Source organism: Hipposideros armiger, unplaced genomic scaffold (genome assembly GCF_001890085.2).
Source record: "Hipposideros armiger isolate ML-2016 unplaced genomic scaffold, ASM189008v1 scaffold_216, whole genome shotgun sequence".
Classification (NCBI taxonomy): Eukaryota; Metazoa; Chordata; class Mammalia; order Chiroptera; family Hipposideridae; genus Hipposideros; species Hipposideros armiger.
Genome location: NW_017731566.1, coordinates 1,391,942 through 1,413,373, shown reverse-complemented (window position 1 = coordinate 1,413,373; position 21,432 = coordinate 1,391,942). Strand labels below are relative to the sequence as shown.

General features: G+C 46.5%; 2 protein-coding genes across 2 annotated transcripts in view; one reads left to right on the top strand and one right to left on the bottom strand.

Moving 5' to 3' along the window:
* BCCIP (BRCA2 and CDKN1A interacting protein) overlaps positions 1–4,608 on the top strand; it is an 8,206-nt gene extending 3,598 nt beyond the window's left edge. The window contains exons 3-6 of the mRNA XM_019654209.1: positions 1,171–1,260; positions 1,990–2,177; positions 3,559–3,727; positions 4,175–4,608. Of these exons, the coding sequence (XP_019509754.1) occupies positions 1,171–1,260; positions 1,990–2,177; positions 3,559–3,727; positions 4,175–4,345 (618 nt within the window). The 3' untranslated portion in view covers positions 4,346–4,608. The remainder of the gene's footprint in view (positions 1–1,170; positions 1,261–1,989; positions 2,178–3,558; positions 3,728–4,174) is intronic.
* DHX32 (DEAH-box helicase 32 (putative)) overlaps positions 4,408–21,432 on the bottom strand; it is a 59,293-nt gene continuing 42,268 nt past the window's right edge. The window contains exons 3-11 of the mRNA XM_019654188.1: positions 20,919–21,296; positions 16,103–16,348; positions 14,706–14,805; positions 14,460–14,618; positions 9,699–9,890; positions 8,817–8,966; positions 7,143–7,330; positions 6,001–6,182; positions 4,408–4,940 (exon numbers count right to left, since the gene is read on the bottom strand). Coding sequence (XP_019509733.1) covers positions 4,769–4,940; positions 6,001–6,182; positions 7,143–7,330; positions 8,817–8,966; positions 9,699–9,890; positions 14,460–14,618; positions 14,706–14,805; positions 16,103–16,348; positions 20,919–21,296 — 1,767 coding nt within the window. The 3' untranslated portion in view covers positions 4,408–4,768. The remainder of the gene's footprint in view (positions 4,941–6,000; positions 6,183–7,142; positions 7,331–8,816; positions 8,967–9,698; positions 9,891–14,459; positions 14,619–14,705; positions 14,806–16,102; positions 16,349–20,918; positions 21,297–21,432) is intronic.

Below are 21,432 nucleotides of genomic sequence, written 5' to 3'. Positions count from 1 at the left end.
TTTACTTCCCAGGGCCTTTGAGGCCTCTACCTGAGCCACCCCGCCCTTCCTGTGCCCACCCGAAGAAACTGGTGGTCGTTGGCAGCCAGGTGCAGCAGGGAGGATGTGTTGTAAAGCCTGGGTGCGCCTGTGCCTGAGGTCCCCTTCATGCAGTGTCAGCCCAGATCCAGGAGCCACTTGCTCCCGCAGCCCCCTCCTGCAGGCCCTGGTCTGGCTCTGTTTCCAGCCCCCACACAGGCAGGCTCCCCTCTTCTCTGCCCTGAGCACCAGGCCCCTGGGAGCCTTGGTGCCTGGACACTGTCGACCCTGCCTAACGGAACCAGTGGTGTGGAAAGGTGGGCAGAGCTTTGTAAGTCCCTTCCCACAGAACAAGTGCAAGGACAGAATGGGACAGTTGTGGATCCCTGCTGTCCTCTGATGGCAAAGTAGCAGCCTCCTTTCATTTCATTTATTCAGCACATATTCCCCGAGGACTTAATCTGTGCCAGGCTCCACGCTCGGAGTCGGGGATGAGCAGCGAGTTTACAGACAAACCAGTGACGCATGAAAGAAAATGTGGGTGACGCGTCGAGGCCTGCCAGGGGACGGGCTGTCGTGGCGGAGCCAGGAAGTTCAAGTTGGCGCCATGCACTTCATCCTTAGTTCTGTTTCCTTAGTTCCTCATCTCCTTCCTTGCCCTCTTTCCTTCTGCCCGTGTGGTGGGAATAAGTGGCGCTCACGCACTGTTCACCTTCACCAGTGGTCAGGACTGGCCTGCGCTCTGGAGACCTGAGGTTTAGGTGAGACGGTGTAGAGGCCCCGAGGAGAAACCAGCGAGGGCTGGCTCCAGCCAAGTTGTTCCGAAAACAGGTTAAAAAGGGTTATTTCACGAGATTTTATCTGTCCTGGATTTATCGTATATTGAGAATCTAGTAAAGAAAATGTCTTAAGAATCTAGTGTAAATGAATGTAGAACAGGAAGAGACCATTCAGAATAAAAAGGAACAGAATCGAGGGAAAGTGATGCAAACAAGGCCACACAGCGGTTAGTTCATGATGGTTTCCCAAGGTGACGATAGTAAAACAAAGCTTGCGCTTGAAAAGTGAAAAGGTTAATGAGGCCTAGATTTCAAGACTTGGTATTTCTGTGCAACCAAATATAAAATTTTAATTTTTTTCTTTTTCAAATAGCAAACGGAAGTTTCAGAAGACAGTGATGACGATGTGGATGAAGATGAGATTTTTGGCTTCATAAGTCTTCTAAATTTAACCGAAAGAAAGGTTGGTTTCACTGGGTGGCATCTGAACGGTTCGTTGGGCCCAAACCACTTTACTGCACAATAAACGTGTCCTTTACATCAGACCGTGATATTTGAAGGGCACGTGCTCTTGGGGATCGTATTGTAATCCTTCTTTCAGTGGGAAGGTGGTTTTGTTTTGTTTTATTTTGTTGTGAATAATCTGTGCCCAGTCAGTCATTTACTCCCCAGGCATGGAGACTGGTGCTCTGATTGGACTTGACACACGAGCAGCTTGGTGCCTCTGCTGCTGTTTGGATGCCGAGGCCTCCTGGCTTCAGAAGTCGAAGGCATTTACTGACATTTACTCGTGTTTTCATCCCTCTCTTTATTAATTATTAACGGGTTCTAATAAAAAGTGAAACCAGCTGCTCAACCTCCTCAAATGAGATGCAGGCTACACTTTCTTTTTTAAATGGACTTGCCAGTTACTTCCATCGGCCTCTACGGGGTGGACTAGGATTGCTACTTCAGTGTGCCTGAGTATTGGTGTAGTAAGACCGTCTCTTACCGCTGGCCAGGGGTGGTAAATACCCAGGTGTGGGAACTTGGGAGAAATACTTCAGCAGTGAGCACTGAAGACCTAAGATTTTAGAGGCGGTGGCAGGAAACTGCCCTTACCTAGAAGATAAAAAGCAACACTTCTCACTTGCAGGTTTTCTCCTGTGAGGGAGGGCCTGTTGTAAAAAGAAGCCTTCTGTTTGCTTTCTAGGGAACCCAGTGTGCAGAACAAATTAAAGAGTTGCTTCTGAGCGTCTGTGAGAAGAACTGTGACCAGCGCGTGGTTGAACAGCTGGACAAGCTCCTCAGTGACACGAGCAGGCCTGTGGGCTTCCTGCTGAGTGAGAGGTTCATGAACGTGCCGGCCCAGATCGCCCTGCCCATGCACCAGCAGCTCCAGTAAGAGACTTGGAAATTGTTTTCCAAGTGGGTTCCGAAATGGGATTTAAGTACAATGTGTTAACACGGAAAGCGTTCTACCGTTGGTTAAAGCAGTCATGTAGTGTGCGAGTGGAAGAAACATCCTGTGACATGCGTACCTCCTTAATAATCGGCTTTTTAGGGTTTTAATTATTGAGACCGTTGTGAGAATAGTCTTAATAATCTTAAACATTTAAATGGCATCAAAATAGGTGCGTTTCATATACACTTTTTCCCCGTTTGGACTCCTTTTTCACCCTTTTCACAGGTAGATTTCTGTTAACATGAAGAAGATACTGAATCATAATAACAATAACAAAAACTGGGTAAAATTTCTAAGTTCCGTTGGGATGACTGATGAAACCATTGTCCTGATACCGCATTTCTGGCTTCTCAGGATGGTTGTTCTGTTTGTAAATGGAGCTTTAACTTTACACAAATATTTTAAATTTGAGAGGAGCCTAAGAATTGGTATGGCCTGGGCTTTGAGACAGAGGAGGATGAAATGCAGATGGGTGCCCTGGGCTTTACAGAAATGATTTCTCAGGTCACAGCATTGGACTGTGGTGCCCCTGTAAACGGTTTGTGCGGCTCTCTGTAGCTGTGGCATTTTTTAGTTTCATTCTTTCTCCTCCCTGCCCCCCCACAGCTGCTCCTCATGGTACTGCTGGTGCCCTAGTGATTTGGGTTTTGCTTTGTCTTCTTTCTGATCAGCTGGAGCGCTTGTTTATTTGGTCTTATAGAAGGTGACCTGCTTTCTCCTCCTCCAGTAAAGAAAGGGAAGTGTGTTGTTCCGTGTTGCTTCACATTTTTTATTCAGTCAGATACACGGGATTATGTATAATTTTCAGAAAGGGGAAAAAGTTAAGGCTTCATTGCTGTTCCATTAACTATTGTAGAATTTAGGGTTTCTGTGCCTTGACATGCCATTTCTTCAGTATGTCAGAAATTAGCCCTGGACTCCAGTGGCATTGGTTATGGCCATGTGCTGTTGTGTGTTTCAGTTAAACGTTTGTTGTTTTAGAAAATCCAGATTCTTACATATCTTTAACTTCTGCACTGCAGTACAGTGATGTTGAGTGAATTTGAGACTCATCTGCTAGTTGCTGTGTATCCCCAACTCAGAGCTAATCTGAGATTCATCATACTATTTATTATAAAAAGCACTGCCACAAAGCAATCAAGTGCGATGGACGGTATAACTAAAACTCATCGCTTTAGAAGTGTCCAGAAGTGTCTGCTCCTTAAGCCTGCGTCACAACAGAACCCCCTGAAGAGGCCTCACTGGTTTTCCGAGCTCAGGTTTGTGATGGATTTTTTCACCTGACCCAGCAGGCAAACCTATGTATCTGTCTTATAGGAAAGAACTAGTGGAGGCACACAAAACTAACAAGCCATGTGGGAAGTGTTACTTCTACCTTCTGATTAGCAAGACGTTTGTGGAAGCAGGAAAGAGCAATTCCAAAAGGAACACCCAAAAGAAAGATGAGTTAATGTTTGCAAATGCAGAGGAAGAATTTTTCTATGAGGTAAGACTATACTGTTCCATCCCATCCCAATGCATAAAAAAGACATAAAAATGTATGCCTTAGCACCTCACATAGACAATTTTGGGGAAATACGTGTGGGTGTTTTAGGATGGCCTGGTTATGCAAACCTGCCTGTCTTCACACAAAGCTTTATGCTGAGGAAGCCGCCGGGACAGTGGGTAAGCACAGTATAGAGTAGGTAGTGATCGGTGCTACTGAGCTGCTTGTTCAGAGCTGGGACGCACCCACCGCGCACTCAGAAGGCTCCGATCTGTTGGTGAGAATTTTATACCTTCTGTCTGAACGTCCCATTCAAGCTTTTTATCCAGTGTTTTGCTTCCTTCAGCTGCCGTTCTTACATAAACTATGCCAAACATAGTATTCTTTGTTGATTGAGTTTTGCTTTAGGCTGTGTGAATTTTATGTTTATGGTTATTTGTGGTTTAGAAGGCAGTCCTCAAGTTCAACTACTCGGTGCAGGAGGAGAGCGACACATGTCTGGGAGGCAGATGGTCCTTCGATGATGTGCCAATGAAGCCCTTGCGAACTGTGATGTTAGTTCCCTGTGACAAGATGAATGAAATCATGGATAAACTGAAAGAGCATCTGTCTATCTAGCCCATTGCCCGTGGACAGAGGCGTGTTTGTTTTTGTAAAATTACCAGAACACTCAGTGGATATTACTGAAAAACTCATGACTTTATTTAGATTTAGGTCCTCTACAAAAAGTAGGGGTCTGTTGCCCGTGTCTGTGACACATTTACAAAATATCTTTTTTTAAAATTTTGGTCAAATTATAGATGGTTAATTAAAAACTTCCCCAATAAGAAGAAAAACATGGAGTACTAATTTAAAGAACTCATTAAAAACTTCTATTTTTATTTTTAAATAACACACAAGTGTTTGATTTTTCCGGGTCAGCCTGTGTGGGGGATGGTCTCCCCCTTCCCGACGCGTCACTGCACATCACAGTAGTGGGCCCAGCGCTTGGCTGCCTGGGCTGTTCATTGCACAGTGTTCTGTGTAGGAGGTCCTGAGGAGTCACTGCAGACTGCACCGTGGTTCTGTAGTTTCAGGGCATGTCTCAAAGACTTTCTGTTCTGTTTCCATTGTTGCAATAGGTGACAGGCGGTCCATTACTTGCTGTAGAATCTCCTTACTTTCGCTGGGAGGCAGATTACTGAAATAGTATTGTGGTGCCAGTTGCATAAATCTGTTTAAAACAAAAATTTAAATAATTGTTTTATTTATTTATTATGTATGTATGTATTTATTTTGGTGCCCGATTCCCAATATCACGTCTGAGCACTTCCCAGCCCTGGAGAAGCTACTTGTAGGACTGGTATTTAACTTGAATCCTGAGCGTCTTAGTCCGCCTCTGTAGAATACATACTTTCTGTGGTTTTTATGGAACCAGTCCAATTGCACGTCTAGGCTAAGTTGGCCTCTCTGGTGTTACGCCACATAGTGGACGTGACGCCCACCGTTGGGACCACTGGGGAAACTGGTACTTCCCCTAAGTCCCATCACAGTATGTGACGGTTCAGAGCGGATACTTGGGACAACCCTGGGTGAGGAACAGGGAGTAGCTTGGCCTCTTTCTCTTATTAACTAATCGCACCCCACACCTAGCTGCTGGAGCCGGTCACCTATTAGTTTCTCCTGGCTCTTGCCTAGAGTAGCAGGGTGTTTTCAGAATGGATCCAGCATCTCCAGTAGCCTCTGAGACTAGTCTCCACTCTCACCCTGAGCCTCCAAACCCGTCCACGTAGCAGCGAGGGACCTTTCAGAATACGTGGAGAAGATGCCACTCTCGCTTAAAACTCTCCAGTTGCTTTGTCCTGCACTCAGGATAAACTGCAGACTCTGGGTGACCCATAAGCCCTCCCCGCTGGTACCTGCCTGTCTGCAACCTCGTCTCACCCCTCCCCGTCCCCGTCAGCTCATGCCAGTGGCTCATCTGGTGAGGGATGGCTGAACTCATTCCTTCTCAGGCGTGCACCTGCCAACACTGTTCGCGCAGTTTGTTCCTCAAGATGTGGCGTGCTCGGTTTTCTGTTTCTATAATGTGCTCCCTCTTTATGCTGTGATCTCAGAGGCAGGGACAGTTCTTAGATGACTGTCCATGGACCTGCCTTTAGTAGATACTCCCAACATAAATGTAGACTGCTACCAGGATAAACTTAGAACTACAAAGGTAATAAAAACCAAATTTCTCATTTTGTGCTCAAGTATGAATTCAAAAGAAGCCCCTTTTTGTCCAGGAAACTCACAGTTCAGGGGACGTTTCTGAGGTGATGGTGATGTAGTTGTTGTCAGAGATGCTGAACTCGTGGAAGAGGACCCACTCGGGCGTCGTCTTGGTGATGGAGTAACCAGACAGGGGGTGCAGCTGAGCCACCTGCTTGTGTGTCAGCATCAGGTAGTTACCTGACCCATCCACATCCCGAGCAGTCTAAGAGGCAGTGTTGAAGAAAAAGGGTGTTGCGTTAATATGGAGCTCAATACACAAAAACGTTTGAAAATTCCAAAGTGTTTCATATAGAAGAGTTAGAACTACACATTTGCCACCATATTTCCTATTTTCACATATAACAAATAAGACACACGTTTTACCCAAAACTTTGAGACAGCGATGACGATGTTGACTAACTTGAGCAATTTCAGGGCTGTTTGCTAAAATGCTACAGCTACTTAGGTTAATGTTTGGTCATGAAATAAAGCCAGCATGTCCCCTGCCACGGTATGGACCACACACTGAGATGTCAAGTGCTTTATACTTGATGTTGTAGCTCATTTAATCCTCATGACAACCCTGTAGTGTGGGTCCCTAACTTCCAGACAGGTGAGGATATCCATGCAAGTATCTTTTCACTCCACTAAGACTGCTGTAGAGTTTATGTGGAAATAACACAGTATTTCTCTTGCTGTGATGTGAAGAGCAGACCTACTTTTGAGCTTTCAGTTAGAGGAGCGAGTCGGCCTGCACTCCAGGAAGAAATGACATTACCTTTACTCACTGGGCATCAATGTACCGGTTAGACGGGAACTACTTCGCACACTGGTGAGATGAGGGGCTACATCTGCTGTTCAGCCAAAAAGAGTGTTTTAGTAACTTCCTCTTTGTAACGAAAAAGTATTCTGGCTTAGCCCTCCATTCCCTTGAACGGAAGGATAAATACTAAATCTGTAAAGCATATAAGGGGTTTCTGTTTTGTTTTCAAGTTAACATCAATGAAATAATCATCCTGAGAGATTCCTGACAGAATGTCCTGACGATGTGAGGTCTGGTAGCGACTGCACTGAGGCTGTGTCTACTCTGATCTGGGCGCACCGAGGCCTGTCCGCTCTGATCTGGGCGCACCGAGGCCTGTCCGCTCGGATCTGGCCGCACCGAGGTCCTGTCCGCTCTGACCTGCATGAAGTGCCCGGAAAGAAGCGCCTTCTTTATGTTCAGAGTGTTCTCCCTGGAGCCAAAAGCAGGCTCTGCAAAGGGCAGCTCGATCCGCTTGATGATTTCTAACAGTTCAGCTCGGATAACATCTGCCACTCTGAGCGCAGAACAGCTGAGGAAGTTATCATGACACCATTTTTCCACGCAGTCTGCAGAGGAAAGAATAAAAGGTTATTTAGAAAAGACCTGTCATAGGCTGAAAGAGCCCAGGCCAGGAAGGCACTATCTACATCCTCTTCTCTCCTCAAAAGGTCGTCACAGAAGTGAGTGGGAGGCAGCAAGGACAAGGAGCTCTGGTGGCTGAGACTGGCTGTCCTGGGACTGCCAGAAAGGGAGGTGTGCCAGCTGGCAGAATCTGCACTGGCTGTGGGGGTTCCACGCCCCCACAGAACTGCAGAAACAGCACGTCCCTAGCGCTGACCAAAAGGCTATCACCCCTCCTGGCTCCTAAGGGGCAGAGTAAGGAGACTGTCTTAAGATCAACCTTTTGTCTCGTGTGTGTACAGCAAGCATGTCATGGCCACATATAACCAAACTAGAGGGGGGAAGCTTAGTATAAAGTCATTTGATCATGAAAAAAACTCACATATTATAATAAAAGGATTACTACTAGGTTGATTTGGGAATTAATGTAGTTTAGCTACCCTAGCTGAAAATTTTATATTAAAATTCAGTACGTGGTTCAGTCTGAAGTGACTCTTTACCACCTGTAGTTACTTCCGGTGGACCTGGCAGTGCACACGGCCCCGTCGGCCTATTTGGGGCAACGAGTTCGTGCTTGTTGGCACCTGTCCTGTGTGCTCTCCAAAGATGCCACCAAATCCCCGTGTGCTTTCTGGCTCTGCTAATGTTTTCTTCTCAGCTTTGAAAAGCAAACTCCCTGCTCTAAACGCTTCTACTGCCTTTCAAACTGCTGTCCTATTTCTCACTTATTTTTCACACCATCTTTGGGAACAAAGGAGGTAAAAGCAGCTTTGTGGGAAACAGGTGAGAACAGCCCTCCTGTGGGGGGCGCAGCACTGGCCTCTGCCCGAGAGCCCTTCCTGTCTGCAGCTCCGAGCCCAGGAAGCCGCACGGAAGTTCCCAGTTCCCTTGTCACTGAGAAGCTCAGACAGGCAGGCTTCTGCCTCAGCGTCTAGACGCCACTCTGCTCTGCTGGGCCCCGTCCTCTGCCAAACGCCAGTCAAGTTCTCCCCCGCCTGCAGGTCACTCTGGTGTGGAGCTGCGGGCGTTGGGTTTGTCTTGTGGTGGTGTTCCATGTTCTCTGCATTTGGCAGAGCCACGCCACGACATGGGAAGCGCCAGCACTGACGCAGTGGGCACCTGGCGATGGCAGTGAGAGCAGGAGCCATGCTGTGCAGGTCAGCGACCCTGGATCAGGCCCCTGGCAGCTCGCTCAAGGCGGGCTGAGTGGATGCGGGTTCTAAACACCCAGCTCTGAGAGCAGGAGTGTGCCAATGTCTCTGCAGAAACCTGGGAGCGTGTGCCATGAGCCTTGGGCCTCAAGTGCCATCCCACTGAAGTGACCAACAGGGCTAGAGAAAAAGGGTGTTTGACCAATGAGCACTCAACTCTATTTTGGGAAGGACAGGTGGACTTTGTAGGTAATTTCTGAGAATCACAGCCTTTACTCACGCTCGCTGGTGGAATTCAGAGTTGTGTCTTGGTAGGCCTTGTAAATGTTGATGAGGGTAAAGTGATCTCCTTCAGGATGTAAAAATGTCTTCCAACAAGTCATGGCAGCCTCCTCAGCTCCACGGGGCAGATGCGAAAAGCAACTGGGAGCTTTAAGACACAAAAGGTTACAAGGTCAGTGGGCAGAGAGACATGTCATGCTCACACAATACGGGTCGGGGGCTCACTGCTATTTGCGAACAGTAGTTCTGTCTTACTCTGAATAAATACGTTATCTGTATTTACTTAGAAATCAAAGGCACTTAGGGGGAGTTGTCATAACGTTCTCCTTGTTTTTGTTTGTTTGCTTTTCTCAGGTCTGCGTAGGAGAGTTACTTGGCTTGTGTTGGGTTGTTGGAAAAGTCATGATGTATTTTTTCTGTTTTTTGTTGCAAAAATGTGTCATGACTTTTCCGACAACCCAATATTACAGGGGCAGGGGGATTGGGTCCTCAGACCCCAGATGTAGCGCCAGGAGGAGAACGGGAGTTCTTGTGCAGCACAGCCTTTGGTCTGTTCTGCCAGTAACAGAATAAAACATAATCCGAGATAAACGAAGGTGCAGGAAATAAAAGACAATCCTTTGGGGAAGAACATCTTAGTGACACATTTTTTTTCAGGTTTTTCTCGATCTGCGCTGATCACTTCAGCAAAAGCAAACTTGTTATGCTTTCACGTTAGATTAAGAATTCACTAGGTTTTGAGTTAGATTTTATTTCATATTAAGATAATTATAATTTTCTACATTTTGATGCATTAAAAATATTATCACTTTAAACTGATCTCATTTAATCTGTACCTGGTGCAGATTCACAGTACAAAAGAACAGGCCTTAAGGAGTACCTGTTACCATGGCAGCGATGGTTAGCATTTCGTCTACACAGTCAAATTCACAGGAGGCTAAGATAGACTTTGAGAGTTGTGGGTCCAGAGGAAACTCTGACATGATGATTCCAAATTCAGAAAGATTTCCATCATTGTCCAGTGCTGCCAGATAGTCTAAGTCTTCTAAAGCCTGCATCAAACTTTCCGGTGCTAGGAAAGAAAAAGTCATCAGAAATGGTTCAACAACCACAATGGAGTAATAGGCACTGAATTTTCTCTGTCACATGAAATGAACAAAATACATGAAGTGGCAGTTTGGAGACAAATAGCATCAGGCAATGAAGAGCTGATTCCCGAGTGGGGGGTGCTGCCGAGGTGAGCCCTGTGCTTGCCGGCTCACTGCCTTGACAGCGTCCAGGCTGTGGGGCAGGGAGAGGAACTCAGGTGGGGCCCGCCAGGCTCCGAGTTACGAAGATGGTGCTACGAGTCCAGGGAGCCTAAGGTGGCCAGAGCTTGGAGGTGGGAGCACCTGTACAGAGAGGACGCGGGAGACCTATGCAAGCCCCCCTCAACTGGTCAGAAACTACCCCGGCCAGAGAAAAAACCATCCAGAAGATCAGAGGGTCAGTGCCTGGTGCTCACACAGGATCCAGGTTACTGCCTGTCTCCACCAGCCAGACTGATTCATGGGGCCCTGGGCAGGAAACACAGAAGCTACCTCCCCCCAGATGGGCACTGCTCCAGGAACCCTAACAAATCCTAACATCAAGACCTGAAAGGACCATACTGCACCCCAGCACACAGCTCAAGAACATTTCTAGGAATACGAAATATCTAATACCCAACACAATAAAATGTCTAGCATCCAATAAAAAATTATGAGGCATGAAATACTGGGAAATAAAATTAAGAAAAAAATTAACCAATTGAAACTGACCGAGAACTCACACAGACAGAAAAAGTAGACAAAGATGTTTAAAGTTACTTGCCAGTGCAAATAAGGACAGAAGGCAGATTTTCTCCATCCCTTTATTTCTCTTTTAAGTTTATATAACATTGATAATGGAGTGGTGTTTATTATACATGTTTAATCTCCACCAAAAAAGATAATCCGCGTATTCAAAGAAAGGTATTCTTGCCTTTGCAGAATCCGGTTATATTAAATAAATGTTTTTCATCTGTCTGCTGCGTGGTATAGCAACAAAGGCCACACAGAGAAGCCAGTCACACAGGATGAAGCTGTTGTACTGCTCTACCCCAGACACTGAAGGATTATGGGAGCTACTGAACTGCTTTCATTGGTCTCAGTTCCAACATGTTCATGGCAGGTGGGACAGGAAGACTGGGGACGTAAGAAGCATCTGGGAGTTCAAAGTAACAGATAACAAAAGTTTACTTATTTGCTGTCCACGCTTTGACCCCTAAGCTATTTGTCAAAATTTCAGGCAAACTGTGTAACTCGAAAGTCAGTTGCCAACCCAGACTTGATAACATGCCCCCAAGTCCTATCAAGACCCAATGGAAATACTGGGGAGCACTCCTGCAGGTTGAGAAGTGAGTCACGCTGCAGTGCCGCTGGTCGCACCTCCCGTCCTGTCGCTGGAGAAGAGCAGAGCAAGGAACACGTGATCTCAGCCTTGGCACACGGCCTGCAAGGAGATCAGCTCCTGGGAAGAGCAGGTGTTGGGGCCCCGGGGGCTGTGAGAGCCCACGGCAAACCCGCCGAGAACCCAGACACCTGCTGAAGACCCTGAAGACAACCGTCATCCCCAGCTGGGACGAAAGAAGTTCCACTTCCTATTTATTTCTCTCATCAAGATTTGCTGCCGAGAAGAGCGTGGCCTCCCAGGAGACTCCTGGCCCTGGGTTCTGACTCTGGGCCCACCTGGGTACTGGCACGGAGCACTGGAATACTCCTTGTTCATTCTTGGGGACTCTGGGGGCAAAGACGAGACATTGAGAAGTCACAGTCCCGGGAAGGAAAGAGACGGGCTACATGGAAGGGACAGTCCACGTGTCCTATGAAATAGCGAGCCAACCTGCTGAAGGCGCAGCAGCAGCAGAAATCAGCACCTCGGACAGAGCAGGAGCAGGGACCACACTTCGCGTCATACTGGAGGCTGTTTAGAAACCAGCTTCTGTAAATCAGCAGAACTGCTGCAGTGTAAGTACAGGATCTTCAGCAGTTGTCCCTGTAAGCATCTGCCTTGACAGCCAGCTGTCCCCAGAGGGCCCCTCCTCCTCATTTTTATGCCTGGAGTCGAGGTGATTACAGGGGATTACTGACAGGTGCTGTTCCGGGTCCTAATACCAGAAAAGGAGGATGTCCCTGGGGCTTATTGTATTAGAAAAGACAAGAATGAATAGCTGAGTAGGATTTGCCAATATTACATTCTGCATTTTAAGACATCTCCCCAGCATGGCCCATAAACTTGTCTTAGCTAAAAAGCAGAGGGTTTAGATGAGGGCGCTTTATGGCAGTGCCGTTTAAGTGTACTCCATGGTAAATACTGCTAACAAATGGAACATAACTGTTTTACTGTGAGGCCTCTTCTTTACAGCAGCACAAAATCAGACTGCTTTATTCTGAAGGCAGTTTCAGTATGAACAAAACACCATTTTTATTAAGCTTTGTGGCCACCGGCAGCCGCACTCCCATGGAACACTCACTGCGAGGTTCCACTCCTCCCCCAGTGCCATCACGCAGAGTAAGGTGAGAGCTGTTACTCCAGTATTTCTTTACTGTTCCATGGAACCCCCACTGCCAAGCTCCAGCCCTGTGTCTGCGTTTTCCTTCCATGGCATCAGAACAAAGGTCGTCAATGTTGAACAAAGTCCACCTCCCAGAGGAAGGGGCCGGCCCAGGGCTGGTTCTGAGCAGGAGCACAGGGCAGGCGAGGACGCCAAGGCTCTGCTGTGTCTGTTTCAGAACCAACTGCTTCGCATGGCACGTTTCCTATGTCTTTAAAATGTACGCCAAGAATGTAGATGTAAAATGGCTGCACTCATGGCTGTTGCTCCCCTCATGGGGACATCCACTCGGGGGCTCAGTAGGACAGAGAAGAACCAGGAGACACAGACACGAGACACTGAGTGCCAGTGTCTGGAAGTCTCTGATTAGGCGCCCCTGAGGCACAGCCACATTCTCGCCCTGGATTTCCTGAGACACCCTGTTTCCTTCTCATCATTCACTTTGCCTGTGCTGGTTTGACCTCATTGCTGGCACTTTTGTGCAGAAAAATTCTGAAATACGTACACTGCGACAGAACAGGGACAGCGCATCCATTTAGAAAAGGCAGGGACAGAGGTGGCCGGGGGACAACAAGGACAGCCACACTCACACAGCGCTCGCTACGCAGCAGGGACAGATGTTCATCACACGCGCATGCACACAGAGAGAGTGAGGGGTGAAGCTGCCGGTCTGCCTGGTTTTAGCCTTGGACTTGGCATTGTGTCCACTAAAGTCGAGTCCACAGAGGGGAGCACTGAACCAGAGATGGCGCTGGGTTGGCGGCATTGTGGGACTAGGATTAGGTTTGGCTCTGAAAAGGAGAGGAATCAAAGGCTTCTTGAAGTTTCAGTTTCACAAGGACACGCTCACGCAACCTGGTGTTTGCCTAACTCCTGCCCCTGCACGGCATGCACAGCACTTGTGCATAAAGAGCCTCATTTGAGCCTCTTACTGACCCCATGAAACGAGGCAGACATTCTACCCTCCTGCCACAGGTAAGAAAAAGGCCAGTCACGTGTGACAGCCAGGGCTCGCCAGCCTGCCTCCGCGGCTGCACGTGGGGATCTGAACCCAGGCCTTTCTCCAGCAGCGTCTGTTCTAACCAGCGCCCTATCCAGGGAGAAAGAGCTCTGAGACCACCTGTTCCCACGGTCAGCGGGTCCTGGGCTTCCTCACCCAGGTCAACAGGGACTGTCATTCACGACGGAGGTCAATCGTCAGCACCAGGAAGAAATAACTTTTTTTTTAATTTAAAAAAGATCTATATCAAGGAAATTCAATTAACAGCCTGTAGCCTACTTATGCCAAACTCATTTTCTCACGGCTCATGATCCTGAAAAGGGGAACAGGTCGGCCGGATTTGTGTATTTCATTCACAAGCTGAATTAAATGCACCAGCTGCAAGCACCATGCTTTTTTTTCTTCCAAAACAATGAGTCAGTTAATCCAGTTATATTTGCCCCCAAGCGCAGCAGAAAATAGTTAATGTGCATATTGTTAGGAGACAAATAAGTTGTTCCCCTAACCAACCCTCTGTCCCCCCGTTCTCGGCTCTGAGCCTCATGGAGTAAGCCACACACAGGTGACCAGTGAACAGCAATTCCCCTGCACCAAGGCAGTTTGGGGTTCGCTTTTTAAAATCTCTGCCATTGCAAAGCTTGCGTTTCTCCTCCCTTCATGACTGGCCCCCAAACGTCTGTGCACAAGAAGATGCCTATGGAATCAACCCAATTACAGAGGCGTGAGCTCCTCGTGGGTTTTCCTCGGGAAAGGACGATTCACGAGGGCGGGCCTTGGCCTACAAACGTTCATTTCAGCCTCCACTTCCATGTACCACTGTCCTTCCTGGCGTCTGAGGCGCAGGCTCCCTACGCTGCAGTGTTCACGGCAGACAGGTTTCCGGTGTCAGAAGAGGTGCTGCCTACGTCTTCTAAAATGACCTTAGAGAATGTCTCTCTCTAATGGGGAATGCGCTTCAGGACTGGGGATATGCAAGAGGTGAGCGGCTCAGTCCCAGCCCCACACCCCCGACACGCGCACAGAGCTACCTGGTCTGTTCATGAAGTCACAGTGGCCCAAGCCCGCGATGTCCACTCTCTTCATGAAAAGCACCATGCTGGTGAGGTTGGCTTCCTGCATTTCTGCCACCTTCAGTGGCCGCATGTCTTTGGAGGCAAATTCTTCAGAGTACAGACAGAACAGTTTTCCTAGAAGAAATCCAGGGAAATGGCTTTAATGTCTATGTGGCCTGCAGACAGGAAGGTATGTCAGTCCGTCTGTGTGTCCGTAGCTACCTGAGGAAGATGAGCCGAGAATCTGCTTGCGAATCTCTGCTTGGCTCTGGCTAATAGGCTGCATGACGAGGGAGCTGGCTCTGATTCTAGGGTTGTACACCTTGAAATAGAAAGACAGCATCGTTAGCAGCAGGCCCACTGGACCGGAAGTGCCTGCCGTGTGCAGCCCTCCACCTCGTGAAATGCTCTGCTGCAGGCTTGTTTTCTGTGGACAGTATTTCTAACTGTCTCACTTGCCTCAGGATGGAAGCGCCAAGTGCCTTGATAAATGGATTTAAGGGCTACTTTCATTGCAGCTTCAATAAATATGGGACCTCTGTATCATCTGCTTAAATACTAGTGTTGTCACTTCTCAGAGCACGACACAGGTGAATGATGACTGCTGCTCATATGCCCGTGGAGAAAAGGATTACCCTCTGACAGGGCTGTTCCTAAGGTTCTATTCAAGCTGACTGTGATCTCAGTGGTCTCACCTTCATGACATATAATGAGCTTTTCCAGTCATATCAGCTAATACAAAAACTGCACTTGGCACTCACAGTGGTTTTCTTAAGGGGAATTTAAGGGGAGTAAGCAGTAACCTTGGTTCTCTGAATGGTGGACTAATTCAATAAGATCAATCCAAACTGGTTCCAAGGGAACCTTCCCAATGGGTGGAATTGCTTCGTCACAGTAAGACAAGGATATTTAGGGACCCATAGTTTCTTGGAGGGATAAAAGCTACAGCATCTAATAAAGGTAAATGGATCAGTAGTTGGATAGGTTCAACTAAATGCTATGATTTCTTAAGTTCCAATGTCTTTGCGAGTTTGAGATAGCCTATGTCCATTTTTCCTAATTTTTTATTTAAAGGTAGTGATCAGAAATAACATTCTTTTAAAGATTTAGGATGGAATTTTATCATGTCAGTTATAAAGCCAAAATCTGCAAAAATTAAAGTCAGTGTACTTATAACTCATTACTAGGAAATTACCTGAGGGAAGATGCTAATTACTTTGATAAAGGAGCTACCAAAAATACTGAGTAGTACAGAAGAAAAGATTAGTTTAGCAGTCAAACAATTTGCTTTGCTATTTGCTAGTACCTTAGGTAAAGAGAAAACCCTGACAAGGAGAACCGACACCTTTATGCTTCAATAGTGTGTGTTTCCTCAAAACTAATTCCTCTGGCACCTCAATTTAACTTGTGTCCAGACTACCAACATGCTAATGCAAGGCAGTGACACGTGGTCAGGGCTTCGTTACTGGCTGTGCTAGTTCTTTGCACACGTGAACAAACAGAGAATCCTCAGATCAAAGAGTTCATCCTGACTTGCTGGTCAAGAAGTTGGTGGGAATCCAGGAAACTGGTTCTCGACAATTATCAGCAGTCTGTTTAGCCCACTTGATAGTAATTACCTTTCTTCTTTCCACGCCCACATCAATAACGAATCTGACCGCGTTGCTCCAGATCAAAGACTCGCCAGAGCTAGTAGTTAACACCACTCTCCTCTGATGAACGTGGCATCTTTGTTCTGTTTCATCATTTGGCTTGAACAATGCACATTTCTCTTTTGGATACAAAGGCACCACCACCAGCTCGCCGAGATCTGGGTTTAAGTTAGACCCTTCTTGACAGACAATTTCGTAGGCCTTTTCAATATCCTACAAGTAAAAAAATAACATCATCTATGAGAATAAAGCACATTACAAACAACTTCACCACTTTAAAAAAAAGTCCAAATTACATAAAACTACAGGCAAAAGCTGCACAATGTATCCAGGGAAAGAAATACCTGTGTTGTTGCCTGTGTGTATCATTAAATATGAAAAGAAGATGTAACTGGACGAGAACGTTTCTTTGGGGAAGTTAAATAACAAAATATGAGCAATTTCATCGCTTTTAGTCCAAGATGGTTCTCCTCCTGTAAAACGTACTATCTTTGCCTTTCTGCATTTATCCTCTTTTTCTAGCTTGATGCAGCTTCTCATATCCATTAACGATGCGGGGTAAACCAGTTATTCTCACATCAGTGATAAGGCTTCACTGTGAACGTCTACCTTCTGAAGGGCCTAGCTACCTAGCAAAATGGAAGAAGCCCCATTTCATTAGATTCGTTAGATTTCATGAAAAACCTAAGTAAGAAAGACGACTTCCCATGATTGTTACAGTTTTTCAGATTGATTCCACTTTCCATGGCTCCAGTTCACTTCTCCGTCCTTCCATACCATTTGTAGAATGGGACTGAATTAACTCAGAGGTTTTGTAGGAAGACAGATCTGCCTAGAAAAATCGCAAGGCATCACAGGTCTAAGACCTGGGCTGAGCTGTTTGCAAGTGATTCCTGAACTGCAGGGGGACCCAGGAAGCAGGGGCAGAAGCGGCCTTCTGGGGTTCCACCTAAGCAGGCTTCCCTTTTCTGCACAGAGTAGGTTTACTTGGGGCTGATTTTTTTTTTTAAGGTTTTATTGGGGAATTGGGGAAGGGGACCAGCCAAGTTGTCCTTCAGTCTTCGTTGTGGAGGGCTCCAGCTGCCATTTGGCTTTGCGTCGGTAGCTCGTGGCCTCTAACCTCAAGGTGCTGTGTTATAATCTTAGTTGCAGGTGGGCGTAGCCACCATCCCATGCGGGAGTCGAACCAGCAGCCTTGTTGTTAAGAGTGCACGCTCTATCCCCTGAGCCATCCGGGCGGCAGCTCAGCTCAAGGTGCCAGGTTCAGTCTTAGTTGCAGGTGGGCGTAGCCTACCATTGAAGAGGCAGTCTTGTTGTTACACCAGCTGAGCCATCCTGCCACCTGTTGACAGCTCAGTGGCAGCTCAGCTCGGGCGCAGCGTCACTGGCCCATGTGGGAATCAAACCGGAGGCTCTGTTGCTCAGAGTTCATGCTCTTAAGCCAACTCTTAACCAACTGAAGCCAATCGGCTGGTACTTGGGGCTGATTTTCACCAAGAAAGAGCATGCCTAGTAATTATAATGAATGAAAACTTGCCAACTGGAATAATCAGAACAAACTATCCATTTTATAATTCTGATCACTTTATCACTTTACCTGAGGCTAGCTTAGAAATTACAAGGAAGAGAACAGGTGCTTGAGCTGCGTGTCCCCGCCCCTTGCAAAGACATACACGCCTTCCTCCCGATGGGGATCTCCAGCAAGCTTGCACAGGCATTACTTTACCCTTCAAGATAACCTGGAGTCAGAAAAGGAGGTCCGATTCCAGGAGCCCACTCATGAGCGACTTCCGATCAAAATAAACCTTCAAAGTGCACAGAAATCTCTTATTTTCTTAGAGTACTGTTTAAAAAGTAATTTGGGCCACTCATTTTTAAGTTGCTAAAACTTTTTAGTTGTAGGTGGGTTGAATTTGTTCTAAATGGGGTGAAAAAGAATAAAAGAAATCTTCGAAAGGAAAAAAGCAAAATAGAAACAGATTGTATCTAGTTTAGACTCGTAGGACTTTGATGTCAGAAATTTCAGAATTTGAAAAAAATACTTAAAATATGCATGTGGTGCTTCAAATGGCTTATTCATTCCCTTCCTATTTTTTACATATGTGGGACTTCCCTATAATTACCTGCAAAGCTACGGAAGACATAGCAACACACACAGAATGAAAGACCCGAGCCAGAGACCACATTTCCCGGGAAAACCTTAGCCCAACAGCGCCTTCTCCATGATAGCTCCCAGTCGCATAATTCGCTTGGCTACGTATTACCATAAATCTCCACTGCTGTTTGCTACTTATTTCAGTTTTATTTTTCAGGCTAAAAGACAGTGAAGTGATGAGGAACAGCACACTGTAAACCTTCAGGGTGCTGAGTCTCAACTAAGTACCGAGGCCCAGGCAGCAGGTGACTTGTGGGTCACTTCACACAGGGGAGGCACTGAGCAAGCAGAGAAGAGGCGAGGCACCCAAAGCCCACTTCACCCAAGCAGTGGAATACTCTGCAATTCAAAACGTACTGCTTAAAACAAAAAATGACAGCACGTTTCTGTTAGACTGCTTGGATTTGTTCTCATGTGACATTGATGGCAGACTTTACAGTTTCATATGGAAATGTAGAAAGCTTCAAATAGCATGGGGGAAAACGGTCCATAGCTGTTAACATGGATTTCAGAGCAAGACAGATTTTCCCAAGACACAGATTCCATAGGAAAGGAGTATCTTAATGGTAATCCTGACATAAGTGGTGAGAAGAAAAGTCTGCCAGGATACTGAACTGTTCAGCTTGTCAGGTGGCAGATGGGGAAAAGAAAACCAGGGGACGGCTATAGAATTCGGGCCTGCACTGTGAGGACGATGTGTGCCGAAGCTCGCTGCCTGACCCCCGGGCAGCCCGCCGTGAGCCTTGGCAGCCTCCCCTGTCACAGATCCCAGGGACGGACATGGGTCAGGTCAGCCCCACCTGCCCAAGGGACGCGTCCTCATTCTCGGAGGTGCAGAATTGCAAAACCCGCCCGTAGCCTTCATCGCACCATCAGTCAAGATTTTAAGAATCTGCAAGACTGATGATTTCTTAATAGGAAATGTCTTTCTGGTCTGACTTCAAGGAAGGTTATCTAACTTTCTAAGCCCTGGGGTTTCATCCTTCCTACTACCAGCCTAGGTAAAAACGCATCTTCTAAAGTCTGGCAATTCAAAAGTTACTATGCCATTAATTACAGCTTATATTAAACTATGAGAAGCAAATACTCTAAGACCATCCAGTCCCCCCAGTTCTGTTATAAGATTTATGTTTCAAAAGTCCATTTCGGAACTTGTGCTTACTCACCCTGGTCCTATTTACACCCCTCGCCTGTCATTGTACCTGGCGAGTCTAACCTTCAGATGTTTAGGCTTCTCATTTTCCCTCTTCCCTTCCTTAGGCTTCACCCAGCTACACCGACAACCTCCTCTCCTAGCCCCTCAATCATTGTTTTACTGTTCTCAGGGCTTTCTTGAATACCTCGACTCCTGCAGGACTAGGGAGTGATAACAGAATAAATCACCGTGGTAGGCAGAAGATGCACTACTCAAGAAACTGTAATCTAGGCACAGAATGCTGGTAAATATGCTACAGTTGTTATATATTGGCGATTCTAAATGACTGTCTTTATGGAGGCAGATAAAATCTAAGTTGTGAGAAAAGTGTCTGAAGTTCTCAAGGCTAGGAATGAGTCATCCTTTATGCTCTGAAGATAAAACAGAACAAATACTCCTGCAATATTTCAGAAAGCGTATGGATACTTAGGAAAAGGCCCCGGTAGAGCGCTGAGGTACTTAGTCTATAGGCTCAGCCATCATCGAACAATTTCCTTTTCAGTTTCTGCTTAATCACTGGAATCACAACATATTTGAGCCGTGGCCTAAAAACTAGTACTTTCACTCTCTGAGTGATGATGGGTAGGATAAAAAGACCAGGAAATTAGTCTCCAAGATGAAGGGTCTAATTCTTGAGATTCTAGAGGCTTTTAGATTTAGCCAACAGAGGAGTGGAGAGAGACGCAGGGCCGATGGAGCTGTAACAGAAGAAAATGCAGCCCCAAGTGACACGTGACTGCATAAAAGCACTAACAGATGCTCGCTTACACATTCCCAGTTGTTCTTTTGAAAAGGCATTTTCAAGCATCCAAGTTAAGATTTTTCTCAATTATCTTTTTAAGAAAAGGAGCCCCAGTGTCAGAAGACAGACTTCTGGGTATGCTATAAATTACATTTTTCAGCCTGATACTCCACCGACTACTGTGGGGACTTCTGTGGGAACTTGTTTGTTACTTGCCTCTGTGCCATGCCCTCAGCTTATATTCCTCATCTCCAACAAGTGCTGCTGATCAGGAGGGAGGCAGCCACAGCGAGTGGCTTCCCTTTTGAGACGAGGCACAGCCGGCACGACTGGCACCAGCTCTGCACTCGGGGTGGCCCAGGACCCGGCCTGTGTCTGGGGAAGGAAGTTAGCTTTGGAGAGCATTTCTATAAACTCCTACTTGTTTATAGAAAGTAGGAGTTTCTATACCCCACCCATGTTTTCAGAGCAGCATGTGATTTCAGAAACACTTCCTTGTCCCTTCAGCTGGCTTTATCACCCTACCTACATTTCTCCCAAAGCATAAAAAAGGAGGTGTGGTGGAACCAGATATTTACACAGCTAATGAGCAAACTGAAACCTGTACGCTAGTTAGTCAGAGCATCCCAACAAGGTTAAAAGGTTCCCCGTGACTAACCTTATTATTCTGTTAGGTTAGAATATGACTTACTTGTTCACAGGCCAGAAAGACGACAATGTCACCCTTCTCACCAGACTGGTGAATTTCAAAGAGGAGGCGTAACACAGACTCAAGAGACTCCCCGTGAGCCCCGCTGAGGTGCACGACCTCCACGGGCTGCTTGCTCTTCACTTCTATGAGAGGCACGCTGCCGTAGTAAGAACTCAGTTTGCTGATCAGGAGAGGTGAAGAGTTTATTATGAGCTTCAGTTCTGGTCTTGCCAGTAAAACATCTTTAAGAAGTCCAAGTAACACATCAGTGGCAATGCTTCTTTCGTGGATATCATCTAAAATGATGACCCCATAGCTACCCAGGAAAGGATTGGACATCATTTCTCTTTGCAACATATCATCAGTACAATACCTACATGGAAGAGACGTTCAAGTTAGAATACTCTTATGAGAAATCATACAAAAACTCCTAACAACAAAAGTGACTTTCCTGTATCTGCTTCTCTAAATCAGGAGTTCTAAATCTTTATTAGTGCCAAGATTCCTTTAAGAT